General features: G+C 37.7%; 1 protein-coding gene across 11 annotated transcripts in view; it reads left to right on the forward strand.

Annotated features, from left to right (window-relative positions):
* The window catches only part of ptprfb (protein tyrosine phosphatase receptor type Fb), a 192,252-nt gene that overhangs the window by 116,035 nt on the left and 59,735 nt on the right, over positions 1 to 16,482 (forward strand). For 5 of the 11 annotated variants that reach the window (XM_084412143.1, XM_084412138.1, XM_084412145.1 and 2 more), the window contains exons 6-11: positions 354 to 371; positions 4,054 to 4,164; positions 9,796 to 10,065; positions 10,984 to 11,565; positions 12,203 to 12,336; positions 13,931 to 14,075. In XM_084412143.1, the coding sequence (XP_084268269.1) occupies positions 354 to 371; positions 4,054 to 4,164; positions 9,796 to 10,065; positions 10,984 to 11,565; positions 12,203 to 12,336; positions 13,931 to 14,075 (1,260 nt within the window). Of the gene's footprint in view, positions 1 to 353; positions 372 to 4,053; positions 4,183 to 9,795; positions 10,066 to 10,983; positions 11,566 to 12,202; positions 12,337 to 13,930; positions 14,076 to 16,482 lie in introns of all 11 variants that reach the window. The other 6 variants (XM_084412144.1, XM_084412141.1, XM_084412147.1 and 3 more) reach the window with 2 other exon arrangements.

Consider the following 16,482-nt stretch of genomic DNA (forward strand, 5'->3'; position numbering starts at 1 on the left):
AAATAACAAAACCATAAGTAGACATTGATTGTTTCCCTAAGCTCTGCAAATTGTCCTTAAAGCATCAGGTTTGGCAGGCACCTAAATTATCTCAGAATTCTACCACAAAGAAAAATATTCCCTCGGATCTTTTTCTTTTTTCTTTTTTTGAGCTAATTCTGTTGCACCAGACAGCCAACATTCAACTAATCCTCGGAGAGCAGTAGTCTGGCTCAACTTGATTCCTTTCTGTTTAATTAAGCTTACTTTCATTTGATTCCCTCCCTTTTGTTTTCCTTATCTCTCTTTGTCTATCTCTCTCGTCTACTAACACTTCTCTTCAATCTTGTTTGCATTCAATTTACTTCACCTAGGGGGTTCGCCGATACGAGGTAAGACAGCTGGAATGTGTCTCACGAAACGTCTCCTCCATTACCCGTCTCATCACCACCACTGTCATTTCCTGCTTGTTCAGTACATATTCAACCTTTGTCCCAGCATTCAACCTGTCTCTGTGTTCTGATGTCTATATCTAACCAATTTAACAGAAATAGACTACTGTTCAAAAGTTTGGGATCAGTGAGAATTTTTAGTTTTTGAAAGAAATTAATAATTGTATTCATCAAGGATGCATTCAATTGATCAAAAGTGACAGTAAGGCCATTTGTAATGTTACAGAGTATTTCTATTTCAATTTCATATGAATTTACAATTCATCAAAGAATCCTGGAAAAAAATGTATCAAGGTTTCCACAAAAAATATTCTGCAAAACTGGTAACATTTTCATTAAAAATAAATGTTTCTTGAGCAGCAAATCAGCATATTAGAATCAATGATTTCTGAAGGATCACGTGAAGACAGTAGAAAACATAGACCTAGAAAACAGTTATTTTAAATTGTAATATTTCAAAATATTAATGTTTTCTATTGTACTTTTGATCAAATAAATGCAGCCTTCTCTCAAAGACATCTTGTTGACCCCCAATTTTTGAACAGTAGTGTATTTATTTCTAAAAAAGTGTGCATTATTTTGGAGGCGGTTCACTTACTTATATTATAGGAATAATTCATGAAAATTCTATGATCATGTACAAACCCTCAGTGGAACATAAAATTTGAGATTTTGAAGAACGTCTTGGTCGCCATTTTACATGCAGTAAAAATGAATGGGGATAGGAACTTTCGAGATTCATTGTTTACTGCATAGAAATTCATTCTTCAAAATATCCTCTTTTCTGTTCCACAGAATTATGTTCCAAATTCATACAGGTTTGGAATGACATGAGGGTAAGTAAATTATGACAGAGTTTTCATTTTTAGATGAACTATACTTTGGGTGAGGGGACGATATTGGACTCTTGCTAGTTATTGTGTCGTGCGTTTGTTGTAAATATTTTGAGGCCAGAGTCTTATTAAAGTTATGCTACGAGTTTGGTTTTAAGACTGAAGGCCGTCTTTAGAATCTCCAGAGTGTCTCTCTCACATTCCAGTTGGGCTGTAATGAAATTGAAATGATTGAATTTGCATACTACTTATGCTAAAATGAGTATGTATGGGAAATGAGGGCACGGCCCTGATTGTTAAGATGGAGCATTCGATCAATCACACAGTCGCTCTCAGTTCTGAATGAAACATGAATTTCAGAAACACACTTGCTAGAGGCGAGTACTTGACAAATCCGCCATTACCCTACTTCACTCGGTTAGCAATATCAGTGGTCTTAGGACCCCTGGAGTTTGACTGTAAAAAGAAGTCTAAAAGAAGAGGAAAAGTGTACGGCGCATAACAAAGGTCTGTTTGTTACCCAGCTCACCTCAGGTTTTGAATCAGGAAGTACGTCTGGCTCGCTTGAGGAGAAATAAGCTGACGCTGCCTTATGTTTCCCGAGTGGTTGCTGATTTTTACTGGCTGAAATCTCAGTGTTCTTGGGCCTGATATTTAATTTATCTGGCTCGCAACAACAGGTCTTTGCGTTCAATTCATCTCAATCAGCTCATTGTTTTGTATCTCCTTTATCAATAAGGGACATGTATCCTCTTCATTACAATTCCATGTCCTCATCAAGACACACAGTTTGTCCCGCAGTGTATTCATTTGTATCAAAAATGCATGTCTCCGTGTGGCATACTTCATCTCCGTTTGAAATAAAGGGATAGTTCTCCCAGAAATGAAAAAACTGTCATCATTTAGGATTTTTATTGTGGGGTGAACTATCCGTTTAACATACTGTATCATGTCATACCGAACACTTTGAATGCACTGATGGTTAAAAAAGATTATAATTGTTATGTCTATAACTGTAAAAGATGTTAAAGGCATGCTTTAAAATAAGAAAAATAAAAAAAATATTAAATTCACATAATTGCGAATGAAAGTGTGATTTTCACATTCCTCCTTTGATTTAGATGGGATTTTGTATTATTTTTCTTTATTGTGGTCCCTTTACTTTACAATATGGCACCATCAATCAGATGTGTTGTCAGGACTGAGGGGTGATGGCAATCAGTGCTGAGCAATCTCCGAATTGATTAGTAATTTGCTGCTTGTCAGTGTAGGAAACACCACCAATCCGTTTTCCTTGAACTTGGAGATTGGGCAAGGTTAGTGGTGCATGTTATTTCTTCCCTGCAGCACTGGGATGCTGGGAAGTAGTCAGGGGTAAACAGCAGGTGATAACCTATGCTATGGTGGTACACCACTGCCAGAGTTAAATATGTGTGCTTTTGCTAGATTTAGAGCCTGGCAGAGTCTTGTCGAAGCAAACACCGTATCTGTGGTTAGGACACCTGGATTGATTTTTTTGTTTGATGTTCCTGCCCATGTCAAAATGGGTAGATATAAAGTATCTGCCGCACTAAATGCTGTTTCACATTATTGAGAGATTTGCCTCCTTTTGTGTTCTGAAGTGATATCTTCACTGCTGGTCAAAAGTTTGGAATGGAATTGAAATGCTTTTGTTCACCAAAGCTGCATTATTTCATTATAAATACAGTAAAAACAGTAATATTTTGAATATATTTTTACAATATAAAATAACTGTTTTCTATTTTAATATATTTTCAAATGTCATGGCAAAGTTAATTTTTTATAAATTGTATTGGATTTTTATAGAATTTCTATTAAAGGTAATCAATGTTGAAAACATTTTGCTGATTTTTTTCAGGATTCTTTGATTAGAAAGTCCATAAGAACAGCATTTATTTGAAATAGAAATGTTTACATTATAATGTAACACTTTTGATCAATTTAATGCATCCTTGCTGAATAAAAGTATTAATTTCCTTTTTTTTTTTGATAGTATATCACAGTTTCCACAAAACTGAACTGTGTTCAACATTAATAAGAAATGTTTCTTGAGCAGTAAATCAGTCAGTATGATTTCTGAATGATCACGCGACACTGTAGACTGGAGTAATGATGCTGAAAATCCAGCTTTGCATCACAAATAAAAAAAAGTTATTTTAAATGATAGTAATATTTCACAATATTACTGTTTTTACTGTATTTTTGATCAAATAAATACAGTTTATTTGTGAGCATAAGCCTTGGTTTATTTCAAAAACATTCAAATAAATCTTAATTATTCCAACGTTTTGACCAGCAGTGTATGTGTTAAAAGACTAATTAAATATTGTCCTCATGTAACCTCATGAAGCACAGTTTTTATCTATAGTGACCAGACAGGCTGCGTAGTTTTGTGTGCTATTGATGTTTTATTCTGGTATAAATATGCCACAGCAGTAATAAAGTCATGTGCTGTAGTGTAATTGGCTCCGAGTCAATGACATTAATATCCCGAAAGCTTTTCCTAATGACAGTGAAAGGCAAATATGTTAAGCTGTAGACTCCTTCAACCTGCAAAATCAGCTTTATGCATGTCTTAGGCAGCATTCTCGGCCAATAAACTATATACACAGTGGAACAGGTCTGACATTTAAACAGGGAGTGTTTACTGATTGTTTGCAGTGAAAGTTTGTGGTTTGTTGGGGAAAGTTGCGTCAGGGGATTCATAATCGTGTTCGTAAATCAAAGAGGTGACTTTTACCCTTGTTTTTTTTTCTCTTTTTCTTCAGGAGCTCTGCAGATTGAAAACAGCGAGGAATCAGACCAGGGCAAGTACGAATGCGTAGCTATGAACAGCGCCGGGACGCGCTACTCTGCCCCCGCCAATCTCTACGTGCGAGGTAAGAGACACGCTCCAGGTGCCGCCCCTATCAAAACAACTTTTTCAACAATGCTTCACACCTTTGTTTAGACCATGTTGCAATTTTGTTTTGACTTCCACATGTGTTGAACTTTGCCTGGCATTTCAGAGCCAAGATAAACTAAAGTTTGTTGAACAAAATTGTGCAGAGAAGAAACAAACATTCCCTACTCTGTTTTGATTTCATAGCAACTGAAGCACAGGTAAACATGCGTATTTCTTAAAGTATTTGTTATGAGAGCGAAAAGACAAAAAGGGTTAACCGAAGGTTAGTGCCACGGAAGACACCTGCAGTATTAATATGTGGATTTAAAGGTATAATGGTGTGGAGGCATTGTCTGTGAAACAGAACTCTGGGAGTGCTGTTGTTATGAGTGTCAACCCCTTCAGCTCTTTCCATGCAGGTAATAACAGGGAGCTTATGGCTGGCTGCCAGTATGGCCTCCAGCTAGTGACGTTACGGTGCCACCCAGTAATTGTCACGCAAGAAGTGAAGACTAAGCCTTCTCATGCTTCCTGTCAAACAAACGGCCAAAAATGTTACATACAATGGGATTAAACTGCAGACGTCATCGTACGACTGAATCACACGAGGTTGCTATGAGTGGCGTCTAAACACATTGAGTATAAAGGGGTTAAATTGTATTTTGCCTTAAAAAGGAAGCCTGTTTGTAGGAACATTTAAGGGTATGTTTACATGACATCGATGTCCTAAAAACGGAAACGTTTTTCCTTCCCATTTTCAGCATAAAGATGACAACGTGGTCAAAACGATCCCTGTTCACACGGATCCACGGAAACTATTAAAAGCGCTGTATTTGCGATGTCATTTTGTACAGAAACACCACTCGCCTATAGACTGAACACGTAATACGCATGCACATGACATCATCGTTTTCACAAATTCGCGTTTTTGTAGTTTACACAGAGACGATATCGTTTTAAAAAACGTGCACTTTGAAACCCATTTTCAAAAGTTTGCGTTTTCAGGTCCCCAAAACGCCACTGTCGTGCAAATAAATGGCCAAAACGCATAAAAAGTTTTCCGTTTTTAGTTGAAAACAGTGTCATGTAAAAGATGTTTTGCATTTTGAGATTATTTTTATGATAATTAAACATAAGAATCTAATAGCTGAGAATAATGCGGTCATTTTTACTTTATTTATAATCAGCCTAAATTTAATGCAGTTCTGAAAATATTATGTGAATTATAAATTATTATTTGGTCTTTTGTGATATTTTCAATTATTTATTAAATATTTACTTTAAAAAAAAAAGTTAATTTTATATTGTCTTTATATTTATTTATTAAATTCTCTAATACATTGCATTTAAATTATATATTGTCTTTTTATTGATGAAATAGCCTACTGCTTATAAATGCTATTATTTATAGTATATTAATAAATAATGCTACTATTTATAGTATATCACCTCCCATCATTTATAGTATATTGCTATTACTATTCCTAATAAGCTTCATTTTCTTTTTACAAAATGTCATTTTCTTTTGATTTTGGGGTGAAAGAAGAGCCACACTTGTTCTTGACAGTTTTTTTTTTTAAATCCCCCATGGAGTTAAATAAATATTTATAATTTGTTAATCAGTCTGCTTGACCTCACATTTCACTACAAAGCAACGAAACATGCACAGCCAAAATAATAATAACAAAAACAGGAACTTCTGTAGCTATACCAACAACTAACTTCCTCAGAGTTGACAGGTGCATAATGGGTCGCCTTTATCCCCCTGTCCATCACAGACTGGGTGTGGGTGCTTGTTTTTCAAAGCGTCTCTGTAAAACGGCTAATCATACTTTTCTCTTCAAGGGCGTTCAGCACAGTATCCTGCTCCCATTCCTCAGCCGCCCGTCCTCGCTCATTTATCTGCTCACGCTAGATGAGTTGGGTGTCTAAGACTGCCAGCCTGTCAGTGGATCTATGTATTCAATAGCTGCTTCCCTTTTCCTGGTCCTCAGCACTTTTCTGGGAGCTGTCTGAATGCTCTATGACTGTCTCTCTCTCTCTCTCTCTCTCTCTCTCTCTCTCTCTCTCATTCTCTCGCTCTGTCCATCTGTCTGACAGAAGACTATATAACCTGGGAGAATCACAGTCATGTATACTGGCTGTATATGTGAATGCTCATTTGTCAGCCACTTATTCCATAGTGAAAAGTTGTCAACCACTGTCTGCTCTCTTTCCTCTGCTCCTGAAACTGACAACAAATCAAATAGAGCGAAGTGATCGCACACTTCATAACCGCCTATCTGTTTATTATATCTTGTGTGAATGGGTCCACTTACCTTTGTTCAATATTTAAGGAAGATAAATGTTAATATCGCTAATGCGCATCATTGTATTGTATAGTGTTACCTTGGCATTCTTAACAAGCCTTTAACTGACATCATCATCTTTCATGTGTCAAGTTTGTGGCACATTATGACCTAAGGCTCTTTTAGATGATCTCAGTGGCCTTGTCTGCCTCACTGGAGATATGGAAATGTATGCTCACATGCATACAGAGACAGCTGTCAGAAAATGTTCAATCATTCTGAATTGTCTGTATAGTATGGCAGTAAAGTTACTCCTCCAACATATGTTAGGAAAATGTTAATAATATGTCAGTCATCCTGTGCTGTTCTTTTGAAAGTCTGTTAAAAACAAGCAAAAAAAAAGTTGAAAAAAACTTCTACGTTGACTAATATCTTAATATTATCTATTGACTATATCTTAGAAAAGGCTTTATATGTCACAGTGACGTTTTATAATAATATTTATATTTTAAACTTTATCTCACAATTAAACTGGTCCCCATGCATTATTTGTTCCATATAGAAAAGATTTAAAAAGTTTGTTGTCAGTAAGATTTTTAATGTTTTTTGAAAGAAGAGTCACTATGCTCAAGATGCTTAACATGGCTACATTAATTTTATACAGTAAAAACAGTAATATTGTGAAATATGATTCCAATTTAAAAGAACTGGTTTCTATTTTAATATATATGTAAATGTAATTTATTCTTGATATTCTTATTGGTATTGAATTTTCAGCAGAATCTTTAGTCACATGATCCTTGAGAAATCATTCTAATTTGATTTGAAGAAGCATTTCTTGGCTTATTTGAAATATAATTTTTTAAACTTTATCAATGTCTTAACTGTCACTTTTGGTCAATTTAATGAATCCTTTTAATTTTAGTAAAAAAAAAATTTATAATAATGACCCCAGCTTTTAAATGGCATATTAAAATTGAGTAACGTTGAGTAATTAAGCCATGTTCACACAGCAGCAAAATATGATTGTCAGTTTTGTTTTAGAGTGTTAAATATAGTTACATGCAAAGTTATAAACTAGATGGACAACCGCTTTCTATAACCAAACTTAGTCCCTTAAATGAATGTCTACCATTAACCTTTATCAATGTGATTGTGTTCCCTGTAGACATCATACATGCACTGCTAAATTGCTTACATTTATGTTTAAGCAAATTTATTGCTTAAACAGGCCTGTATTTACCTTTAACATTTAACATCCTACAGTATGAGATATGGTGGAGTATATACAAATCTAACTTAAGTGTGTGTCTCTGTCTTTATTCAGTTTTCCATTGCATTTTCTAACCACCATGAAATTATACAAATGTTTTTCCTTGTTCTCTTGTCTCACATTTGTCTCTGTCTTTCAATTTCATCTCCTTCATATCACCTGGTCAAACTCTCACCTCATCACTTAGACCCTCGAGGAGGTTGGTTTTTTTCAATCTTAACCGCTTCTTGCAGAGCTCAATCTGGATCCCTCTTTAATCAGAGACCCTTGTTATCAATCCCAATCCCACTCCCTCTGCTATGCTGCCCTGCTATAAAACCTGTGTTATCAGGCTGAATGTGTTGTGTCAGATGACTTGCATGAGCCTGGAATAAAAGGGATAGCAGTTCATTGTTAATTAGTCCAAACTAGTTTTAATCTGTTAAACTTCCCCGTTAAATTTGACAAACAATCACCTGTAATTATATTTTTAATTATTTAATTTATCTTTTTTTGTCAGGTTTGAGTGTCCATTTTATCCCACAATGCATGTATGGTTTGACTCATGATAAAGGCTCCTGTAACCAACCTGTTCCCTGTTACCTGAAACATTATAATATAAATATCATCGTGTTTTTGTTTTGTTTTGTTTTTTTATATATATAGTAATACACTTCTGTTGTATTACCCACACCGAATTTCCATTCTTATCCTTCAAATCATCGTCACCGTATGTCCATCTCCACAGTTAGTGTCAGACTTCCAGGGAAATCAATAAAGTGAATATTTGTATTTTTTAGACATGCTACTGCCACTGTAATTTCTTTGCAACAGTGGACTTGGAGTACTTTGCATTTTACATAGCCTAATTCAAAGAAAAAATGCTCAAGAGTCTATCGTTTTTCCTTTACAATGCAAACATAATGAGGAGAATAACAAGCTTGGTCGCAGTGTCTATCTGAAAATAAAATGAGAGAACGAAGTCGAGAATCCAATTTCAGGAAGACCTGTGCAAAAACCAATTATTGCCTATGCCATTTCTCCATAGACAGACATGAGGCAGCGGGTCATTAACACAAATTGGAAGAGTCTGTTTAATGTGCTGTGGTTTTATACTCCTATTTTGAGAGAATAGCAGAGCAAAGTCTCTCCAGTTTGTGCTGCTTGTAAATAGTTCAGCATTAGTATCTACCACCATCTTTGATTCTGAGCACTACATTATAGAGAGTGAAATGCATTACTAGTATTTGCATGGATAAAAGAATATCCTTTAAAAATGTTGATGTTTTTCTCATGCTGATCCTTGTGGATTAGTTCCTCATACAGCAAGAGCCTCACACATTCGAGTCCGTTTAGGTCAAGACTGGTTTGAATTCCGTTCAGCCCCCACATTGATAAGTTCACTTCTCTCCTCCCCATCTCTGCACAGTGTCAGCAGGCTCCTTTTCGTCTCCATGGGAACCTCTTTTAATGTCAGGTTTATCTGCATATCAGAGGCTCACAAAGAGAGGGCCCTGCGAACAATACGTCTCCCACAAGGTCTCAGACAGGTTCCCGAATCCAGGCAGGACTGAGCAACAACAGAGCAGGGTCTCAGTGCCACCAGGCGATAAACTGACAGAGAAAACTCTACATCCTGCAATTTCTCAGCGAGGATGATTTTTTTTTCTTCAAATCCACAATTTAATAAAGCTCCCCTTTGGCATGAATTTTAATGTCTCACTCTATAAGAAATACCATTACGATGCCTTCTTCACCTTTCCTCCGGCATGTATTGGTTTATCGCCCCTTTCTGCACATATGTGTGAGCCATAGTATTGACTTCCTGCCTTCAGTTGTTAAGCTTCAGGCTTTAACAAATGGAAAAAGTGGCAGCCCGGCCTTTGAAGGGAATTTGTTTGACCTGTCAGCTCGACTTCATGTTAGTTTGTTCATGTTAGTGATATAGTCCTAGTATTTACACTAGAGATGTAGTAATCACAATAGATTTCCCCGTGTATGGTTTTTGTATTAAAAGTTGACATAAAAGTACTACAATATTACACATGCTGAGTCTCACACCACATTTTCTTCTTCGTTCCGGTAGTACGAAGAGTGCCTCCCCGTTTCTCCATCCCACCAACCAATCACGAGGTTATGCCAGGGGGCAGTGTCAACCTCACCTGTGTGGCAGTAGGTGCCCCCATGCCCTACGTCAAATGGATGGCTGGTGATGTGGAGCTCACCAAGGATGAGGAGATGCCCGTGGGGCGCAATGTCCTGGAGCTCAACAACATCCGTCAGTCGACCAACTACACATGCGTAGCTATCTCATCCCTCGGTATGATTGAGGCAACCGCACAAGTTTCTGTCAAAGGTAAGATCCTCAAATGACCGCTCTATCCATTTGTGAGCTACACAATAATAGTGATTCTTTTGAAGGAATCTTTTGCAGTAATAGCCAAGGTATGCTTCATTTTCCACGTTCTGCTCCTTCTTGCATCTTGTTGAGTGTGCAAGCCATTAAAAGTACTCTTCATTGATGTAAGCCAGTACATCAGCAGACTGTGCTGATGACGAAAATGACGTCAATTGGACTGTTTCCAAGACAAGGAAAGTCTACTTTCGGCTTTAGACCAAAAACGTGTATTAATAACATAAGGTCCATTTAGTAGATTTTCTTAGGTTTAAAGATTATATAGACACTGTTATTTTACCCAAGACCCTGAATAAGTTGTCAGAGAACAGAAAAAGTTCTTTTCTATCTGCAACCCCAAGGTTCTGACCAGCTGTTTGGTACGCCTGGCAAATGCACACAAAAAAAAAACATGGACACTTGTTCTCTGTTGACTGAGCTTTAGGGACTTCCCGCGTTTTTACTGTGGGCTCTGAGAAAATGAAAGGCTTTAGATTATTCTGAGCATGTGTTTACCCAGACCAGATGTCTGGAGCTGTATCAGTGTGGCTGGTCCCACCAGACAACGCCGAGCCCTGCCAGACTTCGTTCCTCGTCATCGTGGCTGCCTCTATTGATTGCACTTTGCACTTCACCAATCAATATGGACTTGGAGAATGTCACCGACATTTATCTGGAGTCCAGCCACAAATCTTAAAGACACAATGATGAGGCGGCACGGTCTGCCTTTCTGTGAATAACCAGAATGCAGGCCTTTCTTCTTTCTCTCGCTGTCTTACATTGCACGTCTTTCTCTATTTTAGGAGTGTACCGTGTAGGCAGCTTAGCCTACATAAACTGTCATCCATTTAATTTCCTTTCTTATTGTCTACTCCTCAGCTCTCCCAAAGCCTCCTACATCTCTCATCGTGACGGAAACCACAGCTACGAGCGTTACCCTGACATGGGACTCTGGAAACCCTGAACCTGTGTCTTACTACATTATCCAGTACCGGGCCAAGACCTCAGACACCAACTTCCAAGAAGTGGACGGTGTTGCCACCACGCGTTACAGCATTGGTGGTCTCAGCCCTTATTCCGAGTATGAGTTCCGCGTGATGGCGGTCAACAACATCGGCCGTGGGCCACCCAGTGACCCGGTTGAGACGCGAACGGGTGAGCAGGCACCTTCCTCCCCACCTCTGCACGTCCAGGCACGTATGCTGAGTGCCAGCACCATGTTGGTGCAGTGGGAACCGCCGGAGGAACCTAATGGTCAGATTAGAGGCTATCGAATCTACTACACATCTGAACTGGACGCTCCTCTCAGTGCCTGGCAGAAACACAACACGGACGACAGCCGTCTCACCACAATCTCGAGCCTGACCACCGACATTACCTATAGCCTGCGTGTCCTGGGCTTCACATCTGTAGGGGATGGGCCCCCATCTGATGTGTTGCAGGTCAAGACACAGCAAGGAGGTGAATATTTGGGAATAGTGAATAATACATCAGTATTTATACATAGGGCTGGGTAAAAATCAATCATGATGTCACATGCAGTAACATATTGTATGAACAGTGTAGCGGTCCGAATCATGAACTCATGAATCCAATCAAACAGAACCAGTGTAGTCCGATTCATGAACAAATTACTCATTTGAACCATGTGTTTTTAATGGATAATTCAAAAAGACTCTGTTACCATTTGAATCTGTCTGAGGAATTCTTCTAATAAACTCACTGAATCCTTCAGAGTGGTTGCTGAATCAGCATCAAGTTATCATTACTTCTGGTTATGGAATATGTTGATATATTACGTAATGGATGGATTGGGCCCTGTTGTTAATATTTTCAGAATATATCAAACTTCAAGGTTCATTGTTTAATTTACAAAAATAGCTAAGCTTTTCTTTTACAAGCAAAATTGTCATTGTTACTTGAATGCACCCAAATGAATCAGAATCAAAACAAAATCATAATTGAATTAAATTCTAATTGAGTCAGGAAATGTGTATCAATACCCAGCCCTTCTTTGCATGTTTTATTTCATCTCAGTACCTTAAAAATACTTGTGAATCTGTTGTCACTAACTTGTCTGTGTCTGTCTGATTTCAAGTTCCTGCTCAGCCATCCAGCTTTGAGGCTGAGGCGGAGCTGGATACGCGGATCCAGCTAACTTGGCTGTGGCCGGTCCAGGACCCCATTATTAAATATGAGCTGCTATATTGGGAGGATGACTCGGATAACAAGGTATCATGTCACTGCTTGTTCCTTCCCGATTCATTCAGAATTACAAGCAGACCTGATATTGGTGGTCTACAGCTGTTGCTGTGGGCCAAGGATACAAATGAAAGATAGCCAAAATTGACATTTCACAAAATGACTGCAGGCAAAAGTCTGCAGTCAGTTGATAGAATTAGATTGTGCTTTTGGCTTCAAAAACAGAATGTACTTTTCAATGCTCAGCACTTGACAGTGCTTCTAACTGATGCCAGAATGGGCCGTTTGGATCTGTTTTCTTGGTGTCGGTTCATCAACATTGAGATCAGATGTCTTATGCACACTCTCATCATGATAGCCATCAGTGTGTTTTCAGAAAGGAAAAAGGAAAAGTCCAGAAAGTGTTTCCATGTTTTTAGTGGACAACTTCTTTGTCCCCCATAATCTTAAAATGTTGAACAAACAATGAGAAAAAAAATATATATGTAGATTTATTAATTTAGCTGATACTTACAAATGAAGATAAAATATGTGCCTACAATTGTGTTATGCTACAGGTAATAGCCTACAATTGTGTTATGCTAAAAACACAAAAAACATTGACAACTGCATGTGCTCTGTCAGTTTCCATTTTTTTGTTGAACAATGTAAATTCACACTTTATGAAAACAGACCGAACTGAAAACCTTTATTCACTCAAAATCTCTCTCTTCCTGTGGTTGAATCTGATACACACACACAACACGCATAGGTGGACTTCAGTGGGCGTGCTTATCACCATACAAGGAGAAGAGGACAGAGTTCGTATCATTAGTGCGGTAGATTAAATGTTTGAAAGTGAATTGGATTTGATGACTAAGTCTTCCTCGCCCACCTCACAATACATCCCACTGCCCCAGAACTAATGTGTTAGTCACAATGAAACAGAAGTAGCGAAAGATCTTTCATATTATGACGTACATATTAGTTAAACAGATTATTGAAAAGGAAAAAAACGATGTTCTTAGTCATCGTTTGTTGATTGGAAAAGCTGTAGGTTACTTTTTTTCTTCATTTGAACAGTAAAGAAGATTTTTAGCTGAAACTGTAGTCCTTGGTGATTTATATAATGCAAGTCAATTGCTACCGTCACTTTAAGAGTCGAAAAAAGACATATACATACAAAACAAAATAAATATCCCTGGCTCCTGGTGATACATTGAGGTCTTATGAAGCGAAACAATCGATCTGTGCAAGAAACTGAACGTATTTTTACAACATTGTTACCTGTAATCCACAGCCTCGGCAAACTTACTTGTGCTTATCCTAGATGCTGCAACCTATGTAAAAAAGATGCAGGACCGCTTGCCAAAAGTAATAATTTTGTAAATAATGTTCAGTTTCTTGCACAGACCGATCTGTTTTTGGTGAACTATCCCTTTAAGAGGATTAAAAGATTGGAGAAGATTGGAACATTTTAGAGTTATACTTGAAAAATTATAATATTAACATGCATGGATGAATTGTTCGCAATAACGTGCATTTAGAAACCAGAAAACTGAAATTTTATTCCAACTTTAAAATAAACCTGTGGAGTGTGGGTAGGACACATAGATTGAAAGTGTTTTTGATGTTTCCTCTTCAGATCCACGTCACCTTCGATCCTGCCGGCTCATACGCTGTTGAAGGTTTGAAGCCGGACACTGTGTATAAATTCTCCCTGGCAGCCCGCTCTGAAATGGGGCTTGGGGTCTTCACTCAGCCCATCGAAGCCAAGACCGCCCAGTCCAGTGAGTACCCTATTTTATTGTCTTTATCACATCAACTAACCTAAACTTGTCCCTATGGGCAATCCAGAGGTCCTCTTTCCCCCTCCTTTCTCAAGCCTTTGTCTACAGTCTCCAGAATTAATTATCTTACACCTGTAAGCCAGGGAATACCTTTATTCATTGACAAGGGCGAAAGGTACGTTTGGTGTCTGCTTGTGCCTTTGTCATCATTATTTTGGCTTATAGGCTATTAATGTGATTTGTTATTGCTGCAATGTTAAAAGCCAGAGCAGTGAAGCCTGCTAGAGAAAAGGAGATGAAACACTGCATTTGTGCTAAATTTAACACTGACTCTCACCTCTGCTCGTGTATAACCCAACCTTTCTCACTTGCACCCACATATCAAAAGACAATGTTCAGAGAGTATACTACAAGATTTACATTCATATCAGAGTACTCCCTTTCCCCTTGAGTCCCTCACAGCCTCGTGTTCTTCTCGAGACCTGTCTATCACCTCCTCCAGGACTCAAAAGACCCTTTGATCTCTTGAGGTTTTTTTTGTCAGGACCCCCGGAAAAAAATTATTTAAAAACGTACAATCTGTCAACGTGTTCAGCTACGGCTGCAGTATTTTTGTCACCTTCTGCAGCATCATGCGTTTGTAGTGGCTCTCCCACTGTTGTCAGATTAAGGACCGCCTGATGCGAGACGCCTCATGCTCAATCCCACCGTGGGCGCCAAGAATGGTGTGACATCACCAAACTTCCCCTCCTGTTCTCTGCTCTGGTTGTTAACAAAGGAATGCAAGCATGTTAAAATATCCCAGCGTTCTTCCTCTCAGTCATCTCTCCTTTCTTCCTTAGTTACTTATTGTTTTGTTTTGTTTTTTATCATGCAGTTATGTTTATCATATGCTGTAGAGATGCATGAATGGATGCCCTTTAGCTTTTTTTGATTATTGTAAATTGTTGTTGTGCTGTTGTAGTGATTTTTTTTTTTTTTTATGCCTCTGGACTGTGTTGTGTTGAACAAGAACATTTAATTTGGTAGCTCACCTGATCTCTGTTTGTCACAGACTTAATTAAATATGCCGTGCTGGTGCTGCGCTTATCTCAGACACTCAGAAGTGGCACAGAGCCTGCCAAAAGATGCTAACAGCATGGTCGAGTACGCTCCCGGACACGTCAGCTGCCACACTCTCTGACACTTGGATCTCTGACAAACGGGGGGCTGTTGTCTCCCAGCCAATAGGCTGACTGAGAATGTGTGAATGCCTGTTAAAACACAAACCGATGGCCTTTCCCCTGCCTGTCAACACCAAACAGAGTAGTAGTAAACGGCTGCGACTTACTGATCACTTAGACCAGCGTGAGAAATTAACACACGCCACCAGCCAAAATAGTGTATTTTTCGCAATTGCAGGTCAGTTTTGCATTGTATTCTAACAACAGCACACTCTTGCTGGTGAGGCGCATTTGATTGGCTGTTATACACGCTACCATTCAAAAGTTTGGGGTCTGTAAGATTTTTAGTTCACAAATTTATCTGATCAATAATACAGTAAAAAGAGTCATATTTAGAAATGTGTGTGTTTAAAATAACTGTTTTCTATTTGAATGTATTTAAATTAAAATTAAATTTTTTAATTTGTTCTTATGATGGCTAAAGCTGAATTTTTAGCATCATTACTCCAGTCTTCAGTGTCACATGATCCTTCAGAAATCATTCTAATATGCAGAGTTTTTTGTTATTACCAATGTTAAACTGTGATACATTGAATTTTACTTCAGAATTCTTTGATGAAAATTAATTTAATGCATCCTTGCTGAATAATTTCTTTAAAACAATCTCTCTGACTCCAAACTTTAAATTGTATGCGTGTATATACTGCATATGTTGTTAAAATTACATTTAATATTATGTTCACATTCTCCTATTAATTTTAATTTATAGGTTAATTTAATTTTTGTACTTCTTTTTAGTATTTTCAAAAACACATTGGACAGAAAACACAGTAATCAACCTTAGACCATACACAAACTACAAAAGGTAAAAACAATAATAAAATGAAAGGTTATCAGGAATTAATGTTTCCATATATCTTTTTTTTTTTTCTATAAAATAAAATTGTGAGTGGCTAGTAAAATTTGGCATTCACCAGCCAGTCGGTGATCAGCAAAAAAAGTTAATATCCCACCGCTTTGATGTAGCATCATTTGCAGATTTTCCATCATGAAATCAAAGCAAAGTAAAAAAAAAAGAAAAAAAAGAAAAAAAAGAATACATGAATTTGATTTCACCAAGCTTGACCGCAATTTTAAAACCAAAATGGCTTTGAAAACACAAAATCAGTGTATAGTTCTAATTTGATATTAGACAAAAATATGAAACAAAGACGTTCTCAATTCTTGTCCCAACCTCTCAGTCC

This window comes from Rutilus rutilus, assembly GCF_951802725.1.
Source record: "Rutilus rutilus genome assembly, chromosome: 6".
Lineage (NCBI taxonomy): Eukaryota > Metazoa > Chordata > Actinopteri > Cypriniformes > Leuciscidae > Rutilus > Rutilus rutilus.